At 35.6% G+C, this 23178-nt stretch overlaps 1 protein-coding gene across 1 annotated transcript in view; it reads right to left on the bottom strand.

The window, feature by feature from the left end:
• Positions 1 to 518: 518 nt before the first annotated feature.
• LOC122808275 (melatonin receptor type 1C-like) overlaps positions 519 to 23178 on the bottom strand; it is a 28738-nt gene continuing 6078 nt past the window's right edge. Inside the window, exon 2 of the mRNA XM_044079239.1 lies at positions 519 to 1300. Within this exon, the coding sequence (XP_043935174.1) occupies positions 519 to 1300 (782 nt within the window). The remainder of the gene's footprint in view (positions 1301 to 23178) is intronic.

Below are 23178 nucleotides of genomic sequence, written 5' to 3'. Positions count from 1 at the left end.
GTTTCTCCCCACTTACCATAGAGATTGTTCAATCTGCTCAGTGTGCTTACTATTTCCTTTTTGCTTCTACAACGATTAGTGACATTTATAACTTTTAGTTCGAATATTATAGCACAAACACTGATAGCCATTTGCTAAACAAAACAATACAGTCATACAATGAAAACAGACTTAGCATGAACAGTAAGCCTCTCTGCCTTGGAAACTCACATTCATCGAAATGGCAAACCCACATTCAAAGGACTAATATATTAAGCTCATTCCTGGTGAATAAAGAACTGCAGTTTGATGCCACATATGCTTTCTTTTCTGGCAGATGTAAATATTGTGACATTAGCAATGAAAATACATTTACTAGCAGATGGACATTTTAGCTCTGAAGATTGCTAAGAAGTGTTGTAATGCTTTCCTGCAACACATTTATTAGATATTTAAGTGATGTTTTAGAAAGTTCTTTCATGATTTTCATGTAAAAACTCCAGTAGAGTTCCTACAACTTCCTGCTGCCCTCTCTTTCACTATGTATCTCTTATTATACATTTTACTAGTGACCACAGTATAAGCTTGTACTCCTGACGAAAATTCTTATTAAAAACCCCATAAACAATGCCATTGAGACAGCTATTAAAGCAAATGCTAAAGAATCCAAGAACAAACAACCAGTCTGGAAACTTTAGTGCTTTTCCTGGTGGGCTGAAAACTGCAATCAAACCAGGAATACTGAATGGGGCCCAGCAAACTGCAAAAAGCACAAACACAGCAAACATTGTCAAAAAGTTCCTCATATCGGATGATTGAAAAACTTGTTTGCTATCTTTTTTGATTCTGTATTTGACCAGTATGACCTTAATCCAAATACTTGCATAGCACAGAATTACAATAGTTACTGGCAAAACAAAATGAAAGACTGCAACACTAACAGTTAATGCTTCATTTGCAGAGGACAGGAATGAACATATGTATACACGTGGATTATATTGTAAAGCTCCCACTAAGGGATCTGGTAAAACTAAAATAAAGCTAATAGTCCATATCAGGAGTATATAGCAGTAGGTGTTCTTCATGGTGAATATCTTATCATATTTCATCTCATAGCAAATGCAGCACCATCGATTGATTGCTATCACCATGATGTTATACACAGAAGCATGGAGACTCAAACCATGAATGAAAGCTGCAATATGACATTGCATTTCTCCAAATTGCCACTGGCTTTGCAAAATGGATCTGATAAGTAATGGATATGGATAAACAGCACCAACGACATCTGCTGCAGACAGACTTATAGCAAACATATTACCTAAAAGAAAAAGAGAAAAACAAAACATTTAATGTTTCTGTATAACAACCATTCATTCTGTCATACCTTTTGTCCAAATCAAGGTCCCAGAGAAGCAAGTGCCTATCTTGGCAGGCAGCAGGAACAAGACAGACCCTATTCATGATGGGACGCCAAAATGTTGCGTACATGCATATATGTTTGGGCATGCACTCAAGCATGGGTGAATATGCACCCCCCCCCCCAAAAAAAGGATTGACAATTCAGCCGCTACCACATATTTGTCATATAGAATTAAGATGGAAATATCTGGCAAAGACCCAAGTGGACAGACACCCCATCTGGGAATCAAACTAGAGAAATAACATGAGTAGAAAAACAATCAGATAAATTAAACAAGATTAGACACTCTTATTTTATAAGAACAATCAAATTTAAAGATATAATTTGGATAATGCAATTAATCAAAACAATGATTTTTTTGTTTTGTTTTTATAGATTTCATAGAATCATGGATATTCTAAGGTCACTGATCCTCATAACCATTTACACCTTAACAGTACCCTCCCTCAGATGAAACCTTCTTACTCCAAGAGGACCATACCAATCAATCCTGGAGATCCATAATAGACAGACCTCTGCTGTTCAGAAAGTAAGCTCACAAGAGAACATGAGTTTAAGTAATCTTCGAACATTTGGTAATGACCAAATTACAGATTTGAATGGTCCTCTCCAGAATAATCCAACTACCTACTCTAATATAACAAATGGTAGCACCTAAGCCCCTGAAGATTTTCATCCAATTCCAATCCACCTCAGTTTACCAGAAACAACAAAGACACAGAACCGTGATTCGTCCAGGGGCAGGACACAAAGGAAAGGAGGCGGGGAAACAAGAAGATGAAGAGGCAAATGCTTGCAAACAAGGAGTCTGTCCAAACATCAGGGCAAGTGAATAATGGAATAGTTGTAAACTTATCGGATTGTGAAATTACAAAAGAAGATATTTCACTATTATCTAAAGGTTTGCACTTTATTCCATCTAATACAGACACTGCTGTTGATGCTGTACCTGATCTAAAGTTGTTTATTAGAAATCTAAGCATAAAAATTATTTTTAAAATCTCATTAGCAAATGCTTCTAATGCTTGTAAGAAAGCAAGTACTTTTGTACCTGTAAGGTGTCCTATAGTTAATGCATTTAATAATGTATGTGAGAAAGAAACTCATAAAGAGTATGCTAAGAAGAATGCTAATAAGTATTATAATTTAACTTATAAAGATCATGAAGCACTTGTTAAATTACAAAGCAATGAGAATATTGTCATCAAACAAGCTGACAAGGGAGGGGCTACAGTGATACTAAAATGTGATTATGATAACAATATACTTGAGTTTTTGAATGAAGATCCTACCTTTACTCATATAACTGCTGCTCATATAAAAAAAGCTTATTATGAAAGTTAATATATGCATTTATGGTTTGGAATTGAATTGTGACATCTCAGTTGATTTATTTCACTTCTTTAATGTTCCTTGTCCAATTACTCCAGTATTATACTGATTACCCAAGATACATAAAAGTCTGGATTACACTTACCGATGAGGCCAATAGTATCTGGAGGTGGGTGGATAACTGAACCGATTTCAGTTTACTTACAATCAGTTCTTAGTGGTCTTCTATCAAAGGATAATAGCTATGTTAAAGACACTGGTGATTTTCAACCCAACTGTATGAATGACATAAACATAATAAAGGTACTAGTTTCATGTTTGCAACTTTAGATATTAAATCCTTGTTCACAGTGATTCCTAATAGGATCACAAGATCATAGGAAGTTACTAGGCTATTGGCCCTGAGGCCCTTATAAGCCTAGCAAAAAGTTTAGCCCATGTTTAGACAAGTCAGCACCCAAAGCCCCTCTCCAGCAGGGACAAGGGTGGAATCCCAGGGTTATATTTTCTGTTTCCCATCCAGTTATCCAAGTTGCGCTTGAAAAGGGATAATGAGGCACTCTGCTTGATTTGGAGAGGGAGTATGTTTCACAGATGGGGGAGTCTCTGGGACACAAATATGTCCTACCAACAAGTCCTGTTGATGCTACAGATAGGGTTGAAGCCACGTGTGCAGGTTACTCGAGTGGAGCTTGACTTGCGGATATGCAGCAGTCCCATCAAGGTGTGGTCTGAGATTGCTTTGTATGCCAGAAAGAGGTTGACTCTGAGGAATCTGTATGAAACTGAGTAGAGGGACAGGGCTTTTAGCCTATATGTGTAGAGTAGATGTTTGAGGCCCTGGATTCTTCATGTGAGGAACCCTTTTGGTCTCTCCAGCTGATGCATGTGTTTTGCAAGGTACATGCTGAAGGGGGCAGTGTACTCAATAATTGACCTTATAAGGGAAGAAGACAGAGATATAATGACCTCCTTGTCCCTGGATGGGATACCCTTACTTATGAGGTGTGCCATATAGAAAGCTTTCCGTACAATGGAAGGAACATGGTGGTCAAAAGGCAGGTTGCTATCAAGCTGGGTGCCCAAATCCCTCATGACTGATTGTGTTCTTAGGACATTGTTATTTATCTGATAATATGTGGGGAAATCATTCTCCCCAAAGAGGAGGATGATGCATTTTTTTTTACATTCAGCTTGAGGCTATGTTTTTGGCATCAGTCATTTGTTTGGGTGAGACCCTCTTGGACGACGCCCACATCACTTGGGAAATTGATGACCATGCCCAGTTTGCAGTCATCTGCAAACCTGGTCTGTCATAGCCCACTGGTTTTGGCCTGCACCTCAGAGAAGTATATCCTGAATAACAGAGGCCTCAAGACTGATCCCTGGGGTACGCCATTCATTATGGGTCTACTGCTTGAAGTGGCTTCCCCTATTTTGATTAGGTGGGGTCTATCAATGAGCCAGTTTGCTACCCATCTGATAACATATGGATTGATACCTAGTTGAGAGAGTTTGTCTACTATGCCCAAGTGAGGAGTAGTGTTTAAGGTCTTATCCAGATCAAGGTAGGCAGTGTGCACCATCTTCCCCTCATCCATGGCTTTGGTGACTGTCTCAAAGAAGTCGACCAGATTTAACAGACATGACCTCCCTTTGACAAAGCCAAACTATGCGGGGTCAAGTGTTTGAAGGCTGCCAATGTCCCTGATAATGAGGTCCATGATAATCCATTCCATGGCCTTGCAGATCAGGCTAGTTAGGTTGATGGGTCTATAATTTCCCTGATTATGGCTTGGATGCCTTACAAGAATTTGTATGTGAACATGGTAATAGTTCTACAAGAGAAGTTAATACTATATGTGAGATTTTGAATTAGTACTGAACAACAATGTGCTTATCTTTCAGGCCTTTGAATTTCATCGAAAAGTGGGTATCCCTATAAGTACTCCCATAGCAAACATCTATGCTAATATTGTTGTAGGTTCTCGAGAGGAGCAGTTTGCATATAAATGTCCATCATTTTTGTACAGAAATTGACTTTTTATAAGCATTTTGTGGATGCTGCTTTTATGATATGGGAAGGTGAATGTTCTGAACTAGTATCATTTGCTGAATACCTGAATGAGACTACTCAGTTTTTGAAATTTACTTTACATTTTTCTTCTAATGAAATAAGTTATTTAGATGTTAAATTGGAGATAGTTAACACTAGTATTAGGACTTCTATATTAAACAAGGAAGTACAAGTAGATAGGTGCACACATAGAGCGAGCATGCATGCTGCCCATGTATTTAATGGTACAGCGAAAAGTCAGCTAATGCATGCTAGCAGGTTGAATACAGATAATGCTAAATGTATTCAGCAGATGGAAGATATGATGAATATTAAATGATAGGAAGAACACTAGTAGGCCTTATTTTTCAGATAAGAAAGATTGTCCACAAACGATTAATTGTTAGGATAAATCTGTACAGTTACTCTATATTACTAAATATAATAGAAGGATTGATGAAATTAAACAAATTATTGCAAACAATTGGAATATTTAGTCTTGCTACCAGAGATCAAGCAGTTGATAGGTGATAAACAAAGTTTCACTTAGAAGAATGGTTCCAGTCTCAAAAGACGTTTATGCTACAAAGATATGAAGTCATCAATAAATAAAGAAATGCATAAGCTTGGCACCTTCCCTTGCTATAAGTGCATATGTTGTAAGGAGTAATGAACTTATACATCCTGTAACTAAACAAACATATACATTTAGATGTTCTGCTACATGTAATAATTATAATGTTATATATATATATATTGCTTCTTTCTCAAAATGCTCTGCTTTCTACATTGGAAAGTCCACATGTAGACTTAAAGATCAAAGATAAGAAGAAATATTAGTATTAATGCACTAGCCAAGCATAAAGGGGAAGCAGGTTTGGAACATGAATTTCAGTTCAGGGTGACTAACTCAGTATATAAAAGTAGAAGGGGTGGAGATTTAAATAATACACTAGAATTAGTTGAATATGAATGGATTCTTAGACTACAAGCCAATGTTGTTCCAGGCATCAATGTAGCTATCAGTATTAAACCTGCTTTAAAGAAGAAACAGTCAATTCTAAAATGAGAAACTGTTTTGTAATAATTTTAACTGAATATACTATATAATTATAACCAACACTTCCTGGATGCTGTGTCACATGATTCTACACCTGTATTATTAAAGTTTAGAAGTCAGCCGGATGATTTTACTACACACTGAAGAAGGGCATTGGCCCGAAAGCTTTGTCATTTGTTGTTTTATTAAAGTTCTTAAAGTTTTGTGGTCCTTTGAGTTTCCTATCACTGAAGCGTTTTTCTTTGGATTTGTGCTAAAGTTTTTCAGTGAAGGTTAACAATACTGTTGGACCATTTGTTTGCTGGTAAATGTTTGGATACCCACCCTGTGTTCTAGGTAATGTTTTAAGGGAGATAATGATCCATACTGCTTAACATACAGGAGAATTTTATTCCAGTGGCTTGGGTACTACTGCCTTATAAATCTGCCCCTCCATTGTTCTCTGTTTATCCATTGCCGAAGATGTAGTTCTGTGGTGTTGCACTAATAGAAGCATCGAACTTGTGGGGATACAGTAAGTCTATAACAACTGGGTCCCTAAAGATGGAGTAAATGAGACACAAAACTCTCATTCAGATTCTATAAGACACTGAATAGCCTCCCTTGTTTGCTCAGGGACGTTATTCTTGTTATCTTTTTGGTTAGGAAACTTTGTTTCTTTTCTCTTTGATCTGTTTACTAAGTTACATTGTAAATCAGGCCTTGTACTCAGTAACTGGTGTGATCAATGCTGACTATAAGGGAATTATTACCACTTTAGACATTGATGATATTCTCTTGGAAATTAACTGTGCTAAATAAAATGATTTCTTGATAACCTTTGCCTAATCCCTAAAAGAGAGGAAGTTATCAGCTTATGTTCATAGCTCTGTGACCATACCTTTCAACTGTACATTTGTACAGAATGTCCAGATTTTTGCAACACATTTTTGGTCTGTTCCTCATAAATTTTTGGTTTTCTGGTAAATCATTGGCAAGGCAATGAGAACTGAAGTCAGAAAATACTGACATGTATTTCAATTTCAGACTTTATACCCTTTAGAAAATACATGCTAATGCAGAACACATTATTCTATAAACGTTCTATGTTTTCAAGAGCAATATTTAAAATTTGTCCCTGTTTTTGGGCCTTTGTACCATGATTATTTATGACTTTGTCCAGATTTCTTGCTCTAAGACAGTGATGGCAAACCTCTTGTGCCAGGAGCTTTTGACATGCCAAACCCAAAATAATTCACTACACTTCACATGAGCAATAAATTCAAAAGCAGTGTCTTTGGTAACTCGGGTGTTGGTGATTGCTGACGTCACCCAAAATGTTGTGGCATGTGTCATCTTTGACAAGTGTCACAGGTTCGCCATCACTGCTCTAAGAGTTTAAGAAGTATGTCTGTGACTACATTTCTATTTTGTAGTAATGTGCTGTCTGTATGGTTTACTGAGTGAGAATCAGTCTTCCATAAGTGATGATACTTCACTTTTTACAATTAATTTAAGCCCCGTTTTTACTACAACAAGAGTATACTTGATAGAGTTTATTCTGGAGGATTTAGGTGTTCGTGGTAGACTTAACAACAGTCCTCAGATTACAGTCATTTGCAAACTTTATTAGCCAGTGGTCTTGGCTCTTTCCTTGGGGATTTGAGAAGCAAATGTGTAAAAAGAGAAGTCTCAGAACTGAGGTCTGTGGGATACTCCTGATCAAGTCAAGAACGCCATGTCTTCTGGTAGGCTTGTTTACCAACGTTTCAAAGAAGTATTTGTGAATTAAGCCTAGGACTGTCCAGGAAAATTCTTCACTGGAGGTAAAAGTCATAAGGTTGTAAGGTCAAAAGAACTTTAACAGTATTCAGGTCAATTGTCTGACAAGGAACACTGATTCCATAAGGTTCAAATTTATTAACTTATGCTAAGGTGTCAATATTTTTTTTATAACTATCAAAATAGTTGGCTGACAAATTTCATTAGGTATCCATCCAACCACTCATACTTTCACAACCCTTTTTCCCATTTTTGCACATGGCCTTCGGCTTTCACTTCAACAGTGGCAATCAGCTAGAGCCAAGTATCACACCACTGGGTGGATAGCCCTACCGCTGTTACCACCCACTCACATGCACACCTGTATATTTGGCCAATTTAGACTAATCCACCTACTGTATGTCTTTAGAATATGGGAGGAAACAGGAAGAACCAAAGGGAACCACATGAACACAGGGTTGACATGCAGACTGCACAGATGGCACCCCATCCAAGAATTGAACTTGGAAACCTCTTGTTGTGAGGTGACAATGTGATCCGCTGCACCACTTTCTGTTATTTCAATAAATACGTTATTCCATAAAAATGACATGTAGTTTGATATGAATAAAGATCTTATTCTAGTCTTACATAAATAAATCTTAAATGTCTTATTACAGAGCTTTAGCGCTTTATCATTTTTGTACATCTCCATAATAAATTTGCATTATACCACCATGAAATATTTTATACACAAAAATAAAATTTTCTTCTCACATACCTATAACTTAAAGCATAAAGATTTAGGTATTTACATCTGCCTCTATATACAAGATGTTTTACCAAAGTGATTCTTTTAGTGAATTTATTTTGACCACTCTCAAGGCTCATTTATTCTGAGCTTCCTTGTGCCTGGCTTGGACACCTGTGACTGCAAGACTTGGATTGCTTCTAAAACCATCTGGACCTACAAAACTGATATAATTATACTTTTGTACTTGCTCTGTTTCACTAATATTCAACACTTCTATGCTGCTGCATTTATTTATTTGTATGAATTTGTCACTGTTTTTCAGCCCGCACTTTTTAAAGAAACTCCATCTGTTTGTTATGGTACTGTTATTAGGTTGTTTTAACACTATTCTGTAAAAGCTGTTCTGAGTTTGCCAAAGTTCTCCTGAGTCTTCCAAAATATTTCTAAGTTTTGCAAAATTTTTGTGTGTTGTGAACATTTCTCAGGAACAATGAACTTATTTCCAAAGATTCCCGATATTGCAGGAATTCGTACTTCTGTTCTAAAGCATTTGTTATTGCACTTGAACTCAAAAGCAGTTTGTTTTACATTGGGAGGGTTCTTTTGTACTCTGGTGGGAGCAGAGAGCTAAATTTAACCCATCAAAGGTGGGAACTACTGGTAGATAGCTTATTGTGTTTTTATCTGATTGGCCTGAGGGTTTAACTTTATGTAAGTCTTTCATCCTGCTGGTATAAAAGCCTTGCTGGTATGTGATATGCAAATGTTGTTCCCTGTGCTTGCATATAAACAAACTTATCTGGTTAAAATCCTCTGTAAGAAATGATCACCATAGTTTGCTACCGCTCACAACTGCTCAAAGAGCTGTCAGTTTGTGCAGAGTGTGGTACCACTGCAGGTCTTCTAATAGTACCCTACTAAACACTCTCACTTTGACCTTTAAGTGACTTTCCCCTTACTCCTTCCCATCTAGAAATAGTGTTTCCTTGCCTTACATAAAATATGCTAGATTCAGACCTGCTGAATCTATACTGTTTGGTATCACTGTGCTCTTAAACCAGCCATCTTACATTAAGGGGGCCTCCCTACACCCTTGTGGCAGAAGTGTGTATCTCTGAACCCATCTGAGTTGGGGATTGCTGGAGAAAGACTCATTTTCAGGTTTTCCAATTAGTAGTTTTGTTAAAACTGTTTAATTTTTTTCTGTATATAAGCCTCACTTTTGCAGGGGTTTGCTCTCAGTTTACCAGAGCTGCACAACATTTGTAAACTTTAGCCAGAGGTCTGGAGTGCATCTCCACTGAAATCCAAGGCATTCACTGAAAAAAATACCAGAAAAATAAGTATATTTTAAGCCAGCACTGCACTTTGTTAACTGCATTTAATTGAATTGCTTTTGCTATTTGTGACTAAGTCAAGCTAACCCACTACTTCCCAAATACCACATTGAGAAAAATCCTGCCACAATAGATGGGCAATTTCCCATCATTTTTCCTGCAAGCTTGATTGATTTGAGCATATTGAGGCAATGCAGCAATTGCTTCATGTATATTGACTGCAATTTACTCCTAATGCAAACTAACACCCTTTGTGAGAGATGCAAATAAACTGTGGAACTGGAGTCAATTATCTCATCTAAAAGCAAACTAAATGTCAAACAGGTCATCAGCACACACACTTCACCTCTCACGCAAACCTCACCTTTTACATAAAATAAGGTCACAATACATAAACCCACATACACAGAGGTAATCACTAAAAGCCTACCAAAGCAACAGAGACCTCCCAAACACATAACACCTACACTCACCAGTAAGGAAAACAAAACCACTACACATATCAACACACACACCCATGTCTCAACAAACAAGCCCCTAAGGTAAAATGTACCAAATGTCTTGGTCATAGGCAACTCTATAGTGAGATACACAGATGACTCCCTCACCAGAGTGAACATGGAAAATGTCACGGTCAGCTGCCTGTCAGGTCCCAGGATCCAACAAATCACACATGCACTAATGTCGCTCAACAACAAGTACTGTTATCACTCTGTCATAGTCCATGTTGGAGTGAATGACTTGAGATGTACCTCTCTGGACTATATGAAGACAGGCATGATGGAATTCTCTGATGTGTGCCCCAGACAGGTATGTCTCTAGCTCTAGGCAGTATCCTATCCTCACACAGGATGATGCCACAATATAAACAAAAATGATTCTCTTTAGCAATTGCCTCAGCTTCTGTTGTCAGTCCAAGGGGATCCAGTGTCTGCCAGCCTGGGTGGATATGGTAGACAGACCTTGCTGCTTTGCTAGAGGTGGTCTGCACCTGTCTGCCCTAGGCTTTTGGATACTGGTAATGGCCCTTGTCTCCACCATATTGACTTTTTTAGGCAATGGCAAAACAACAAATTTTCCAATGTAGCAAAATATCATTGATACAAATTCAGGGTTGCGCTGCTTAATGCTAGGAGTTTAAACACAAAACTGAACTCCCTGGAAGCACTCCTCACCTTACAGGATGCTGATGTCTGTGCATTTAGTGAGACATGGATCAAGGCTGCTTATAGCTCCCAGGCTGTGCAAGGCTACAGTGCTTCCACACATCCATACCTCAAAATGACTGTAAAGGAACCAAAGGTAGAGGTGTATCCATCTTCATTAAAACCAAATATACTTTGAGACTGGTCAAACAGCATAACTCTCTTGAACTACTCCATTTCCAATTAATTATTGGGAAAGTGCCATACCACATCATTGCTAACTATAGATCCCCACCATGAACCAGGATAAGCACACCACCTACCTCAATTTACTGGAGTCCCCCGCCATACAGTCCAACACATTAGTCATGGGAGATTTCAACTACCCTTCCATAGACATACATGAGCAAAAACTCACTTGCCCAGAGGTTTCTGGACTTTGTTAACACAAATGCTCTGGAACAGATAGTCTGTATTCCCACTAGGAGATTTAATGTTCTGGACATAGTCCTCTCCAACATGGGGGGGGGGGGTTACTGTACTTCCTCATGCGTGATACCTTCTGCGGTTAGGTCAGACCACAAATCAGTCTCATATAAAGTAACTTACTGGAACTGACACCCTCACAGGAGCAAAAATTATAAAAAAAACTTTACCAAAGCTAACTACAGCCTACTAAGTGATGATATAACACTTAAGCGACTACATATACTCTGCTGTACCTGACCAGATCAAAACCAGGTCTTTCTATAAAAACAAGTTATCGTGTTGGACTTCAAGTATAGACAGATTATATAACAAGAGGACGAAACTGTTGTCCAAAAGCAAGAGGGATATTATTCTGCAGAGGAAGAGTTCTCTCCTAAGCCTAAACAAGAAAATAAGAAATCTTGTAAAGTCATTTTAAAGCAAATTACAAAACTTAAATTGCATCTCTAGCCAAAGAAAATCACATGGTGTTCTTTAGCTACATCCGAAGTCCAAAAGGGAATGCTCAGCTATGAGCTGAACTGGTTGTTGATGGGAGCATTCATACTACACTGGAAGATATCATCAACCTGCTTGCTGACAGATTCAGTGCAAACTTTACACTCCTTTCACCACCTACCATATTCCAAAGCATGCCTGATGCCAGCCCTCTGCCTAGCATATCAAGAGAACAGGTCATCTCTGCATTTGCAAAGACCAAGAACACAGCCTCAATGGGAACAGATATTATCCCAGGTTGTTTACTAAACAATCTAAAACAAGTGGACCCACATTACGTTCTTTTAATTATTGCTTTAGAATTGGCTATGTTCCTGCAGAATGCAGAGCAGTAACAGTAATCCCCCTGCACAAAGGGGGGGGGCATCAACTGACCCTGGGAACTATAGACTCATAAGTATAACCTGTCTCATCTGCAAGGCCATGGAACTGTTTTTCATGGACCTTACCAATAAGGATATAGGTGACCTCCAAAAGCTGGACCCAACCCAGTCTGGCTTTGCTAAGGATAGATCATGCTTATTAAACTTAGTGGACTTCTTGGAGAATGCCACCAAATCTATGGATGAAGGTAAGACAGTACAAACAGCTTCAGCTTGCCAAGGCTTTTGACATAATTTCCCACTCTGGTATTTTTGAGAAACTCTCCCAGGTAGGGATTAACCCTTATGTTAATAGATGGGTAGCCATTTGGCTCACAAACAGAACATGTTCTGTCAAAATTGGTGACTCCACCTCCACTAGTAGACCCATCAACAGTGTAGTACCACAGGCTCTGTGCTGGGCCCCTTACTGTTTGACATCTATTTCTCAGACGTCCAGGCCAAAGTAGATGGTCTTTGGCTCACCAAGCTTGCTGATGACTGCAAACTTGGAACAATCACCGAGTCCCCCAATGATGTCAACATATTACAAGAAGAGCTAACACAAACAAATGATTGGTGGCCAAAGCCATGGTCTAAAATGAAATGCAAAAAAAAAAAAAAAAAAAAAAATATATATATATATATATATATATGTTATTATTCCCTTTGGCAAAATGGAATTCCTTACAAATTGCAATATCGACAGCATGCCCCTGAGTTCTAAACCAGTGGTGTGAGACTTGGGAACACAGGTTGATAGCAATCTAAACTTTGACCATCAAGTTTCTACAGTGGTTAGGAAAGCCTTTTACGTAGCATTCTTCATAAGCAAAGGCATAGCATCCAAGTTAAGGGATGTTATAACTCCACTGTACTCGACCCCCATCAGACCATCAATAAAGTATAATGCACTCTTTTGCACATACCTTTCCAGACACCTGCAGCAGCTAAAGAGTTCTTAGAGGTTTCTCAATAAGGAAATACAGGGACATCAAACCATGATCTACATGGACAGACTGAAAGTCCTGTCACTTAATTCGGTATATTACTGGCTGCTGAGAGTTGACTTCTGCCTGGCCTATAGGGCAATCTGTAAACAGGAAAAAAGCACCCGCAAGCTGTAACTACCTTAAAGCATTTAATGTGTTCCACAGCAAGCAAAGCACAACACAGCACACAATGATAACACTGAAACTACTACCAGTTCGTTTTCGTCTCCAGCTTCATCAGAAAAATGCTGACAATCCAAACCCCTCCCCATTTATACCTTTGTACACTGACAAAACTTAAAATCCTGTGACACTGAATTAAATTTCAACACTTTTCTAAACATGCCATAAAAACAGGCATAATAAATACAACTTTTCCCTGTTTAAAACACTTTTAAATATCTAAAAACACACTTTCAAAACCTGTAGTAAATAAACAGATGAATATAAAAAAATGAATGCATGTTAAAAATGAATAAATTAATGTAAAAAAATCAAGTAAAATCAATCTTGTTGAACAATATTTCGAGCCACATGTGCATGAAATTCATAACTTCACAGCTCTTAATTTTAAAACTGGGGCTAGGGAGACCATGCCATTCAAACCCGGCCACTTATTGGCTTTAAATACTAGTTGCCAGTAAACCTCTCTATATTCCAACATGGTCTCCCAAGAACCAGCCCTACCATCCATTACCACTTCATCTAATACAAAAAAACTGTAAGAAACACCTTCACAGCTCAAAGTGTGTTTATATAATGCATTTCTGTTGTTACCCTTCTTAATGTCATAAATGTGTTCATATATTCTTTTCTTTAAACACCTTTCTGTCTTATCTATGTAACATGCTTTACATTTCTTACAGGTTGCAATGTAAACAAGTCCCTTACTTTCACAATTAAAATAGGATTTAGAGGTAATGTGTCTATTCCTGTTACTGACAGTAATTTCAGAAGTATCCGCTATAAAAGGGCATTGTTGGCATGCTCCACACTTGAAAGTACCCACTTTTCTAATTAAGTTTCTCCCAAGTTTGTTTTCCATAAGGTCCTTAATACATCTATCTCTTCTTCCTGTTTATTGGTTTTGTTTTGGGCACCTCATCCTCCTGGACTTGTTTTTTTCTATAGGGCAATCTGCCCTAATGGAAATGCTGCACATCCTCAAGTCAAATGGCACAAGAGTCACTCAGTCTCAGGATCTCAACCTAGCTTGTGACATTAACAGATCATTCAACAGAGAAAGATATGTCTCCCAGAGACGGCTGCTTCTTTGGAATAGACTTCCTATTTACATTATACAGAGCTCCTCACTTGTTCCTATTCAAATGCAACTTAGATAATTTGATGGCAGACTGCAAATTCGCCCCTGGGTGGCACCCATGCCCCTCATGGACAGGAGTAGCCAATGTTGATCATAGACCCAGTCTGTTCATAAATTCATTCTGCAAACTACCCAGAAAGAACAAATGGGTATGCTTGGGATTAACATGGCTATGTTTGTAAAGGTTCTAGGTTTGCTAGCCTAGTAACCTCATATGAACTATGCACCTATGAAGAGTTTTCACCTGACTCTGAGACTAGATAAAAAACATGCTGCAATGTTCTATGACAGGTCTTATATATGTCATGTATCCAATATCTCTTGATGGTTAAATTCTTCAGTAAATATCCTGTCAAGTTCATGGTCTTTGTACTGATCTGATTTGCATGAGTTCTAAATGACAAATCAGAAGTAATAGTAATAACAAAATCTTTATATTTGTGAACTTCATTAAGTTCTACTTCATCTAAGTAGACTGGATTCCTTTGTATTTTTCACTAAAATACATGATATTACATTTGCCTCAACTACATGTTAAACCTGTAGCAAAATCTTAATTGTTTTGTACAACAAATCCCAACATAGTCATCCACGTACTTATGGATCCACAGATATCTATTTCGTAGAATGGTTGAAAAGACATTATGTATAGGTCCCAAACACTGATCCCTGTAGAACTTGTGATAATACAGACCAATTACTAAATAATGTATTGCAGTGCATATTTAACACATTGCTTCCCTGTCCTATAGCCATTCCATTATCTATCTAATGATGTAACAGTTAGTATTCAGTATAATTAGAATTTTATAAATGGATGAAAATGATAAACAGTTGAAGGCTTTGGTTAAGACTATTACACCTGGAACAAGTGCTAAATCAAAAGCTACCATAATTTATTCATAAAAACATATTATGTTGCATAACATATATCTGTATTTTATATAACCATGTTGTGTAATATCACTAATTACAATACTACTGTTGGTTTTGAAAATTAAATCAATCTCACATCTTTAAAACATTTTCCAAGTATGGAAGTCAAGCTGATAGGCATACAGTTTTTAACTTCTTTATCCCCTTTTTTATATATCAGAGTAACGTGTGAACGTTTCAATGATTTAGTAGCAGTAGCATTTTCTAAAACCTGTTAAATATGCTATATGATATTTGGTCATAATGGTTTTAATATTAACTAACAAAGACCCTGGGATCATATCTGGGACATTGATTTTAAGTGTCCCAGTTGTTGTAGAGTAATTAAGTCACCTATGATAATGGAGTGTTTGCTTATCGAAAAACCATTTATAAACTGAGGAAGCTTACATGGTCACAAAGAAACAAAGAATATGTTCTGTAATAATCTATAAGTTAATAATTAATGTTGTCCAGTGATTTCTTTATTTTATTGAAATTCACTTAACAGCACCATTACTTTTAGTGCACAAAGTCAGATCACTAAAGGTCGTATGATGTGCAGGACATTTTCAAGATGCTTATGTTTTTAGATATTAAAATGATATATTAGCTCAAAAATAAATTTTAGGATTAATAACTTTGTCAAAATTACATATATCAGGTACTGAATCACACTGACTGAATGCTATAACCTTATGTCATAAAAGCTTGAGAACTGTGTGCAGTCGGCCAAAATTTGCTAACATTTATTAGTATTTCTTTTTATAAGGGGGCTGGCATTTCCCCAATCCCCTTTTGTTTTGTTTTAAAGGTAGAAGGTGTTGATGGATTAAGGTCTTGATATCCCTATTACTAACAGAATTAATAAAGAGTACATTATAAAGCATTTTGAATTTGTGCACCTGTCATATTTTTTTTCAGAAACCCTTTTGATACTTTTTACTAAATTGTGGTGTGCTCCACTGTAGTCTTCACATCAGATACATAATTTATTTATTTGCATTTGTTTAACAAAAGAGAAAACTGGCACACTGATACAGTGAATTCCTGGAGAGAAAATCCTCAAACGACTATTTTGTAACAATATGATTTTTATTATTTTCATCAAAAACATGGGCTGCATCACACAACAATGATACTCAAAAACTGTAAACTATCAGTTGCTGACAAAATATGATAAAAAAATAAAAATAAAAACAGATACAGACATTGTTCTAGAGTAAATGCTCCATTATCGTCATACAAAACACATAAACAGTGCAAACTATGTGATATAATTATAACAGTAAGGGGCTACAAGCATACCTGGCTTATTATAGCAAGCTCATGCTACCAGCTTTCCTGAAGCATGCAGATTATGTGATGAAGAGAACCATGGTTATGTCAGTAACAATATACTGTAGAAAGCAACTCTGTGGTACAGATAATGTGACACAGACAACTAGTGTTTAACTACTGGAATGGGATCTGGAGGGGGCCATGCAGGGATGAAGCAAATGAGTAGCCAACATCAATTCACCCATCCTCCAGGATGGGAGGTAGCCTAGGCTCACTGCAAATGCAATGTTATGAGCTATTTGTATATAATCATTTGACCAATCATTATTTTTGCATGAAAGCACACATGCACCGCTTGCTGAAGCAGTTATGATACTTGTAAAGTTGTTGAGGTGTAATTAGGTTGAAAACATGCTCCCTAGCATCAGTATGATACTGCAACATCATCCTTAATGCTTAATGTCCTCACTGTCCCTGGACCTGGATCAACTTGATGCTGGGGGAGGCTAAGATTAGTTTAGTAGACCCAGGAAAGGATGGTCAACTGCAGGGATGGAAATATATATTTTATAAAATCAAAACACAAAGCATATGAGTCTTTTTAAACACACTTTGGTAAACTTAAACTGTAGGTTATGATTTTTTTCATTATCCCATAAACATTTTAGAGTATTTTCAAAATGAGAGTTGTATTTCAATAACTGCCTTTCACAAGTCAACAGAAAAGTATCCAATGTTCTTCACATTTTGTAAGAAAAAAACTTGATCCAAGCTGAAACAAAGATAAACAGATACATTTTACTGAGAAGAATGCTACAAAATAAGAATACCAGATAAACAATCAAATCATTTAGAGCCATAGTTCCTACTGATACAAATAACAATTGCCAGGTTATTAAGTTTAACATCCCATTTAGGCATGATAGCATCACAGAACAAAAATTGTATTAAATCTACCACTGAATCTTTACCACAGACTCAGCATTCTGGTGGTGGCATTTCCCCACAGCAGCTATTTTATGAGGTGTTATGTAAATATTCTTCATTGTCTTGAATTACTACTTTATTTATTTTATTTTATTTAACATTTGTTTATTGGGAAAGTCCAATTTGGAACAAAGCTAATTTTCAACAAAGGCCCGAGAAGAAACACTCCAGACTCATGTGTTTGTAAGTAGTACTAGCAATTATATTTTGAATAAGGTAAGAACTGATATGCATGTTTGTACATTTATGCTCAGTCCAAATTTATATTGACCTCTTTAAATGTTGTGACCAGTAGACAAATGATTATGCGTTATACTGAAATGACAATTAAATTATATTTGAAAGACAAGAAGGGATGTTTTTTGCATTGTTTATACATGTGGAAAACAGTTCTATTTTTTTTCTCTGTTCAACAAAAAAAGATAATGAAGTACAAATCAAATGTAATTGTATGGATTAACTTCTAGGAATATGCTAACGCTCCTTTAAAATATAGGTTAGTAACAGCTTTTTGTTCCATACAGTGTAATACAGACATGTGATTTAAAGTGTAGGATAACCAGCAATGATAAGAGCTTTGAGTATGGTTTTATATCTGGGTGTTCTGATTAAGTTCCAAGTAGGAAAAAAAATCATTAAAGAAAATTAATCTTCTTAATACAATTTTGAATACCTAGAATCAGGAATTGCAAAATGGAAGGACGTTTAACAAATCAGTTTAAAAGTTTTGCTAAGAAAACAGTTAATTTTTAATATATACCTGCTTGATGAATTAAGACCTTGATTAAGGAAACCCAAAGTAGCGTATTGACAGAGTATCCTAATGGCACAAGACTGTAAATAGTGTAATAATTCTGGATGCAGTGCAAAAAGAAAAGAAAAGAAAACAAAACAAAATAAGATTAGGCATTTTAATACCAAATTTTGATTTTTAATTTGTCAGCATTTACACTAATCTTATGAGGTCTTTTTTTCTGGATTATTTTAATAAATAAAAAATTAAAAGATAAAGAAGTCTAAGTCAATATGAGAAATGAAGTGTTTAGAAAAACTCTAGCAAATATATTCATTTTCACAATGGAACTTTTAGTTAGAAGACTAACATTTGGATTATTTCAATTATTTAAATATGGATTAATCAGAAATAGTAGAACAAAAATCAGTTTTATTTTTTTTAACCTAAATATTTAAGTCCAGATAAATACTTATATTACAACAAAGAAGCGCTGACTCATGATTCTGGAACCATAAACTGGGAATATATTACTATACTGATGGATTATTTTTACTAGCCTTAGTAAAGTTTTGGGTGATTTTGGAAGCAGAAGTATGACAGCAAGGGTGGTAATACTGATATAAGAGCTGTTTATTTTGTTCCCTTAAAAGTCTGGTTATATGAGATGTCTAGAGAGCAAGCATTCCAAAGAATAAAACTAAATGGTAAGAGCAAATGGGTCAAGCTGTCATCGTGCTATTTAAAATCTGAGTTGGAACCAACAGCTGACCATTAATGGGCAAGTTAGCCAAGGCTGAATCTTATTAAGATTTAATGGCATGTATAAACTAAATAGAAAATATCTCATTCTGCAAAGAGGAAAGATACATAAACTCAATCAAATACTTTACTAACATAAAGAGCAAAGAATACCAGTTGATTGGCAAGTTTGTTATTGTGCATAAGAAGTAAATCGAACATTAAAAGTTTTTACCCTGGGTCTTTCTTAACTACATTAAAACAGACTGAATTTTTGGATGTAACATCAAATAACAGTACATGCAACTAGGTATTTTTGGGGGAGGGTAAAATGGAAACATAGATTTTTGTATTTAAGTTACTAAAAGGAAGAGTTTAATAATTTTGAGTTAAATAAAAAAGTGAAAATAGCTTTGGTTTGGTTCAGATATTTATTTATAGTACCCTGGAATTAAATATGATTATTTACATCTGTAATAGCATGGAGTTCAATATGATTGTATAACTTGATAAGAATATGGTCTAGCTGAAAAGACTGGAATTTCCACTGAAATATGAATTGTCTTAAAGATGCTAAGCTAATTCCTAATATTGTCTCAATGTATTTGTGGGTAAGTAGAAACATAAATAACAATGTATGCATTATAAAATCACTGATGATTTATCTCATAGCTGCACAAGCAATGTATCATTCATCATTCGAGAATAAATAGTGTTAAAACAGTACTTCAATTTCAGCAGGTTAGCTAATAACCTTGAATGCACAGCTGCTAATTTTACATACTTAGTCCCAATTTTGGCTTTAAAAAGAAACTGGTTAGATATATATATACTGGCTTCATTTCCCATCGGATTGATTTTAGAGTAAAAACTTCATGACAAAGCATTTCCTGAGATCTTTGAAGAAAATGTTTGGAAATCCAGAGATTACATTATTCTAGTTTAAGTTTTTCCAAGTATGAGGCTTTACTAATATGCATTCCTCTTAGCAAAGACTTAAATACAGTCCATCAAGTATCAAATTATATATTAACATCATGTTGATTTGAAAAGTGAAACTGAATTCAGAAGAGAAATTGGGCAGCAACTCTGACTTCTTTGAAACAACATGGATTAATTCTTCAGATCTGATTTTTTTTTTAGTGAGTGAGCTCTTTAGATGGACATACATCCATGAATGATCACAGAAGGTTGCAGGGTATGACTTGTAATCAGTGTTAAAGTTACAAAAAGAATTACAGAATAAGGAGAAGCCAATCCTCAAGCATAGTATATTTGAGACTAAAAAAAGAAAAAAAAAACATAGCTCCTGTCCTTACTAAATAATGCCCATTAAGGACCGAACAGATTGCATGCATAGCTGAAGACTTACAACTGCCAACTATCTCTGTTTGAATGTTTTGCATGAGAAAGTAATTTGTAAAAAGCTGATGCCGAAGAGAGTTTTAATTATCAGAAGGAATCATATTATGGATAAGAAATGCAGAGGCATTCTTAAATAAGCATGAAAAAAAATATGCTCTATTTGCATGAGGGGTATAAACTGATAATAACATGGTTGACATATTAATGGACTAACACATTCTAAAACAAATAATTAAATCCTGAGTATCTCATTCTATCTGTGTTGAATGGAAAACTTCTATTAAATCAGAATTACTGCACCTGAATTGTTATTTGAATCGCACCAAAGATCTATGCTACCCACATTAATCTTATACAATCAAATTACGAATGATGTCTAAGAGTTTATTTTATGAAAACATGTCAGTAGTTGTACTACAAAAAAATGCTGTGATATAAATTGGAGGCCATGTGCAAGCCAAAAATTGTTACCTTTATCATAATTAACTGAAGCTGAAGTAGAACATATTATACAATAACCTGACTTCTCTCATGTATGGAATAATTCATTTCCTGGGTTAATGAATATGTCTAGAGTTTCTTGTAGGGCACAAAATGAATGCATATTATATCACATTTTGGTAATAATTGAAAGATAAACTTGATGGAAATCAACATTACACAGTAGAAATGGTTAGTATTCCTCACTAGCACCTAATCACAATTCTAATTGTTGAAACTAACAGATAAAACAGAAGCTAAGCAAGTAAAGAATATGCCTTTCACCCCAACAATTTTTCAAACAGAAATGAAGTATTTATAATGATTCAATTGAGAGTGAAATAAACATCAGCATAGCATATAACACTTAGAACAAATAAATTATGGTCAACAACTATACACCCTAGGTCGCAAGTATGAAATCACCCATTTAACTGTTACATTAGTTAATGCGATATCAGCAGTAAACATTTAGTACAGGTCAATTATCACAGCATAATCACTTTTCCAATCAGTCAATGTATTCTTTCTCTAGATTTCATTATTTAGTCTGCAATTTTCCCATTACCTATTTTGCTTCATGTCTGCCTAATGCTACGATATTTTTCAGTCTCAACTTCTGAGCCTGCTTTTATGTATCAAACTTGATAACTACATCTTTTATTTCTTTTTTTCTGTGTATAATGTGTATGTTTTTTCTTGCTGGTGTTTTATTTATTTATTGAACATAATGAAATGTTTTTTTACATGAGAAAGAACTGCAAAAAGCTTGCATCAACCAACAAAAAATAATTAGAAAATGTTTAGGATATCTTTTCACCCATGTTACTTCCCTGCTAACTCTTTTATTTTACTTCATTCGGTTTTTTGCATGTTGGACTTTTGTTCTACATTTTACAGTTGTCACAACTTAAGATCAGCCTCTTAAATCTTGTATCTTTTTACTGATTTTAATAGTTCGCATAGGCCACTAACATTCAGTAACCAAAGAAATAAAAAGACAAGCATCATGAACCCTTCAAATATCAGCTTATAAAACCTTTGACTACAACAGCTGTGTTCTATCTCCATACAGTTGCTTAAACATTAATTTATCTAAATAAGACACTGAGTATATTGTTCATATGCATTGCATGCCATCTCTAGTAACTTGCTATGTTCCCTGTTTGATGCATTTTTTCCTTCATTTTAATTTATTTCATAAATCTTAACACTTCCTTGAGTGAGTGAGTGTTTTATATTTGTTTTCCATCTTCTTATTATGTCTTTTTTGCTACTAACAGTACTAAAGACATCAGTGCCTTACTACAACCAGACTCTTCCTACCCATCATCCATATTAAATGTTATTTTTAAAATATACCAAAGTCTGCTGCAATAATTTTTTAATGAGATAAAAACACTGATTTTGGATAATAAATTATTTTCAGTGAAGCTAAATTCACTAGTGAAACTGCTTTTCAATCTAAGTACCTGAGCTATTTTCTTGTACATTTGTCTTTCTTCTCACATGAGAATATATATTGTTTTAGTAGTTCATCTCTGTGCCAGTAACAGACAATGACAGAGATGCCTAACATACTTCAGTGGTGTACCATTTGGATGGCACAGCCTGACATACCATTATAACGTACTGGTGCAAAACAGCTACAGATGATCAGAACAAAGTGCAATAATTATTGTGATGGACATTCTAAATACATCCCATGTATTTTCTAGAAACTACATTTCTGCACACACACAACAAAATCCTGAATCAATAGTCTCTTCCGTACTGAAAACCTGTTCTTATTTTCTAAATTGCTACAAATCTGAGACGCTGTAAAAAATATCCAATAAAAAATGCAAACGTTGAGAAAAACACCTTTATAAAACAGCAAAGCTTTTGGGTTACACACCCTTCTTCAATACTAATACAAGGTTCAATAAAACTATCCATTTAAATAAGAGTCAATATTGATCACATGACATGCAGCCCAAAAAAATCACGTGACAACTACAAAGCATTAAAATTACTAACAATAAAATATAAATACACTTTTTTACACATATGAAATACAATTATATAAATAAATTCATAAACCTATCTACTCATGTTTAACATCTAACAGCATAACCTAGTACGTTGTAACTTAACCAAAACTGGTTTTAATGTAACAGCAGAATTCAAACCAGGTGAATAGTCA

This window comes from Protopterus annectens, chromosome 8.part0, assembly GCF_019279795.1.
Source record: "Protopterus annectens isolate FY-2018-M chromosome 8.part0, PAN1.0, whole genome shotgun sequence".
Taxonomy (NCBI): Eukaryota; Metazoa; Chordata; order Ceratodontiformes; family Protopteridae; genus Protopterus; species Protopterus annectens.
The sequence above is the reverse complement of the archived record's forward strand: the minus strand, read 5'-3'. Positions and strand labels throughout refer to the sequence as shown.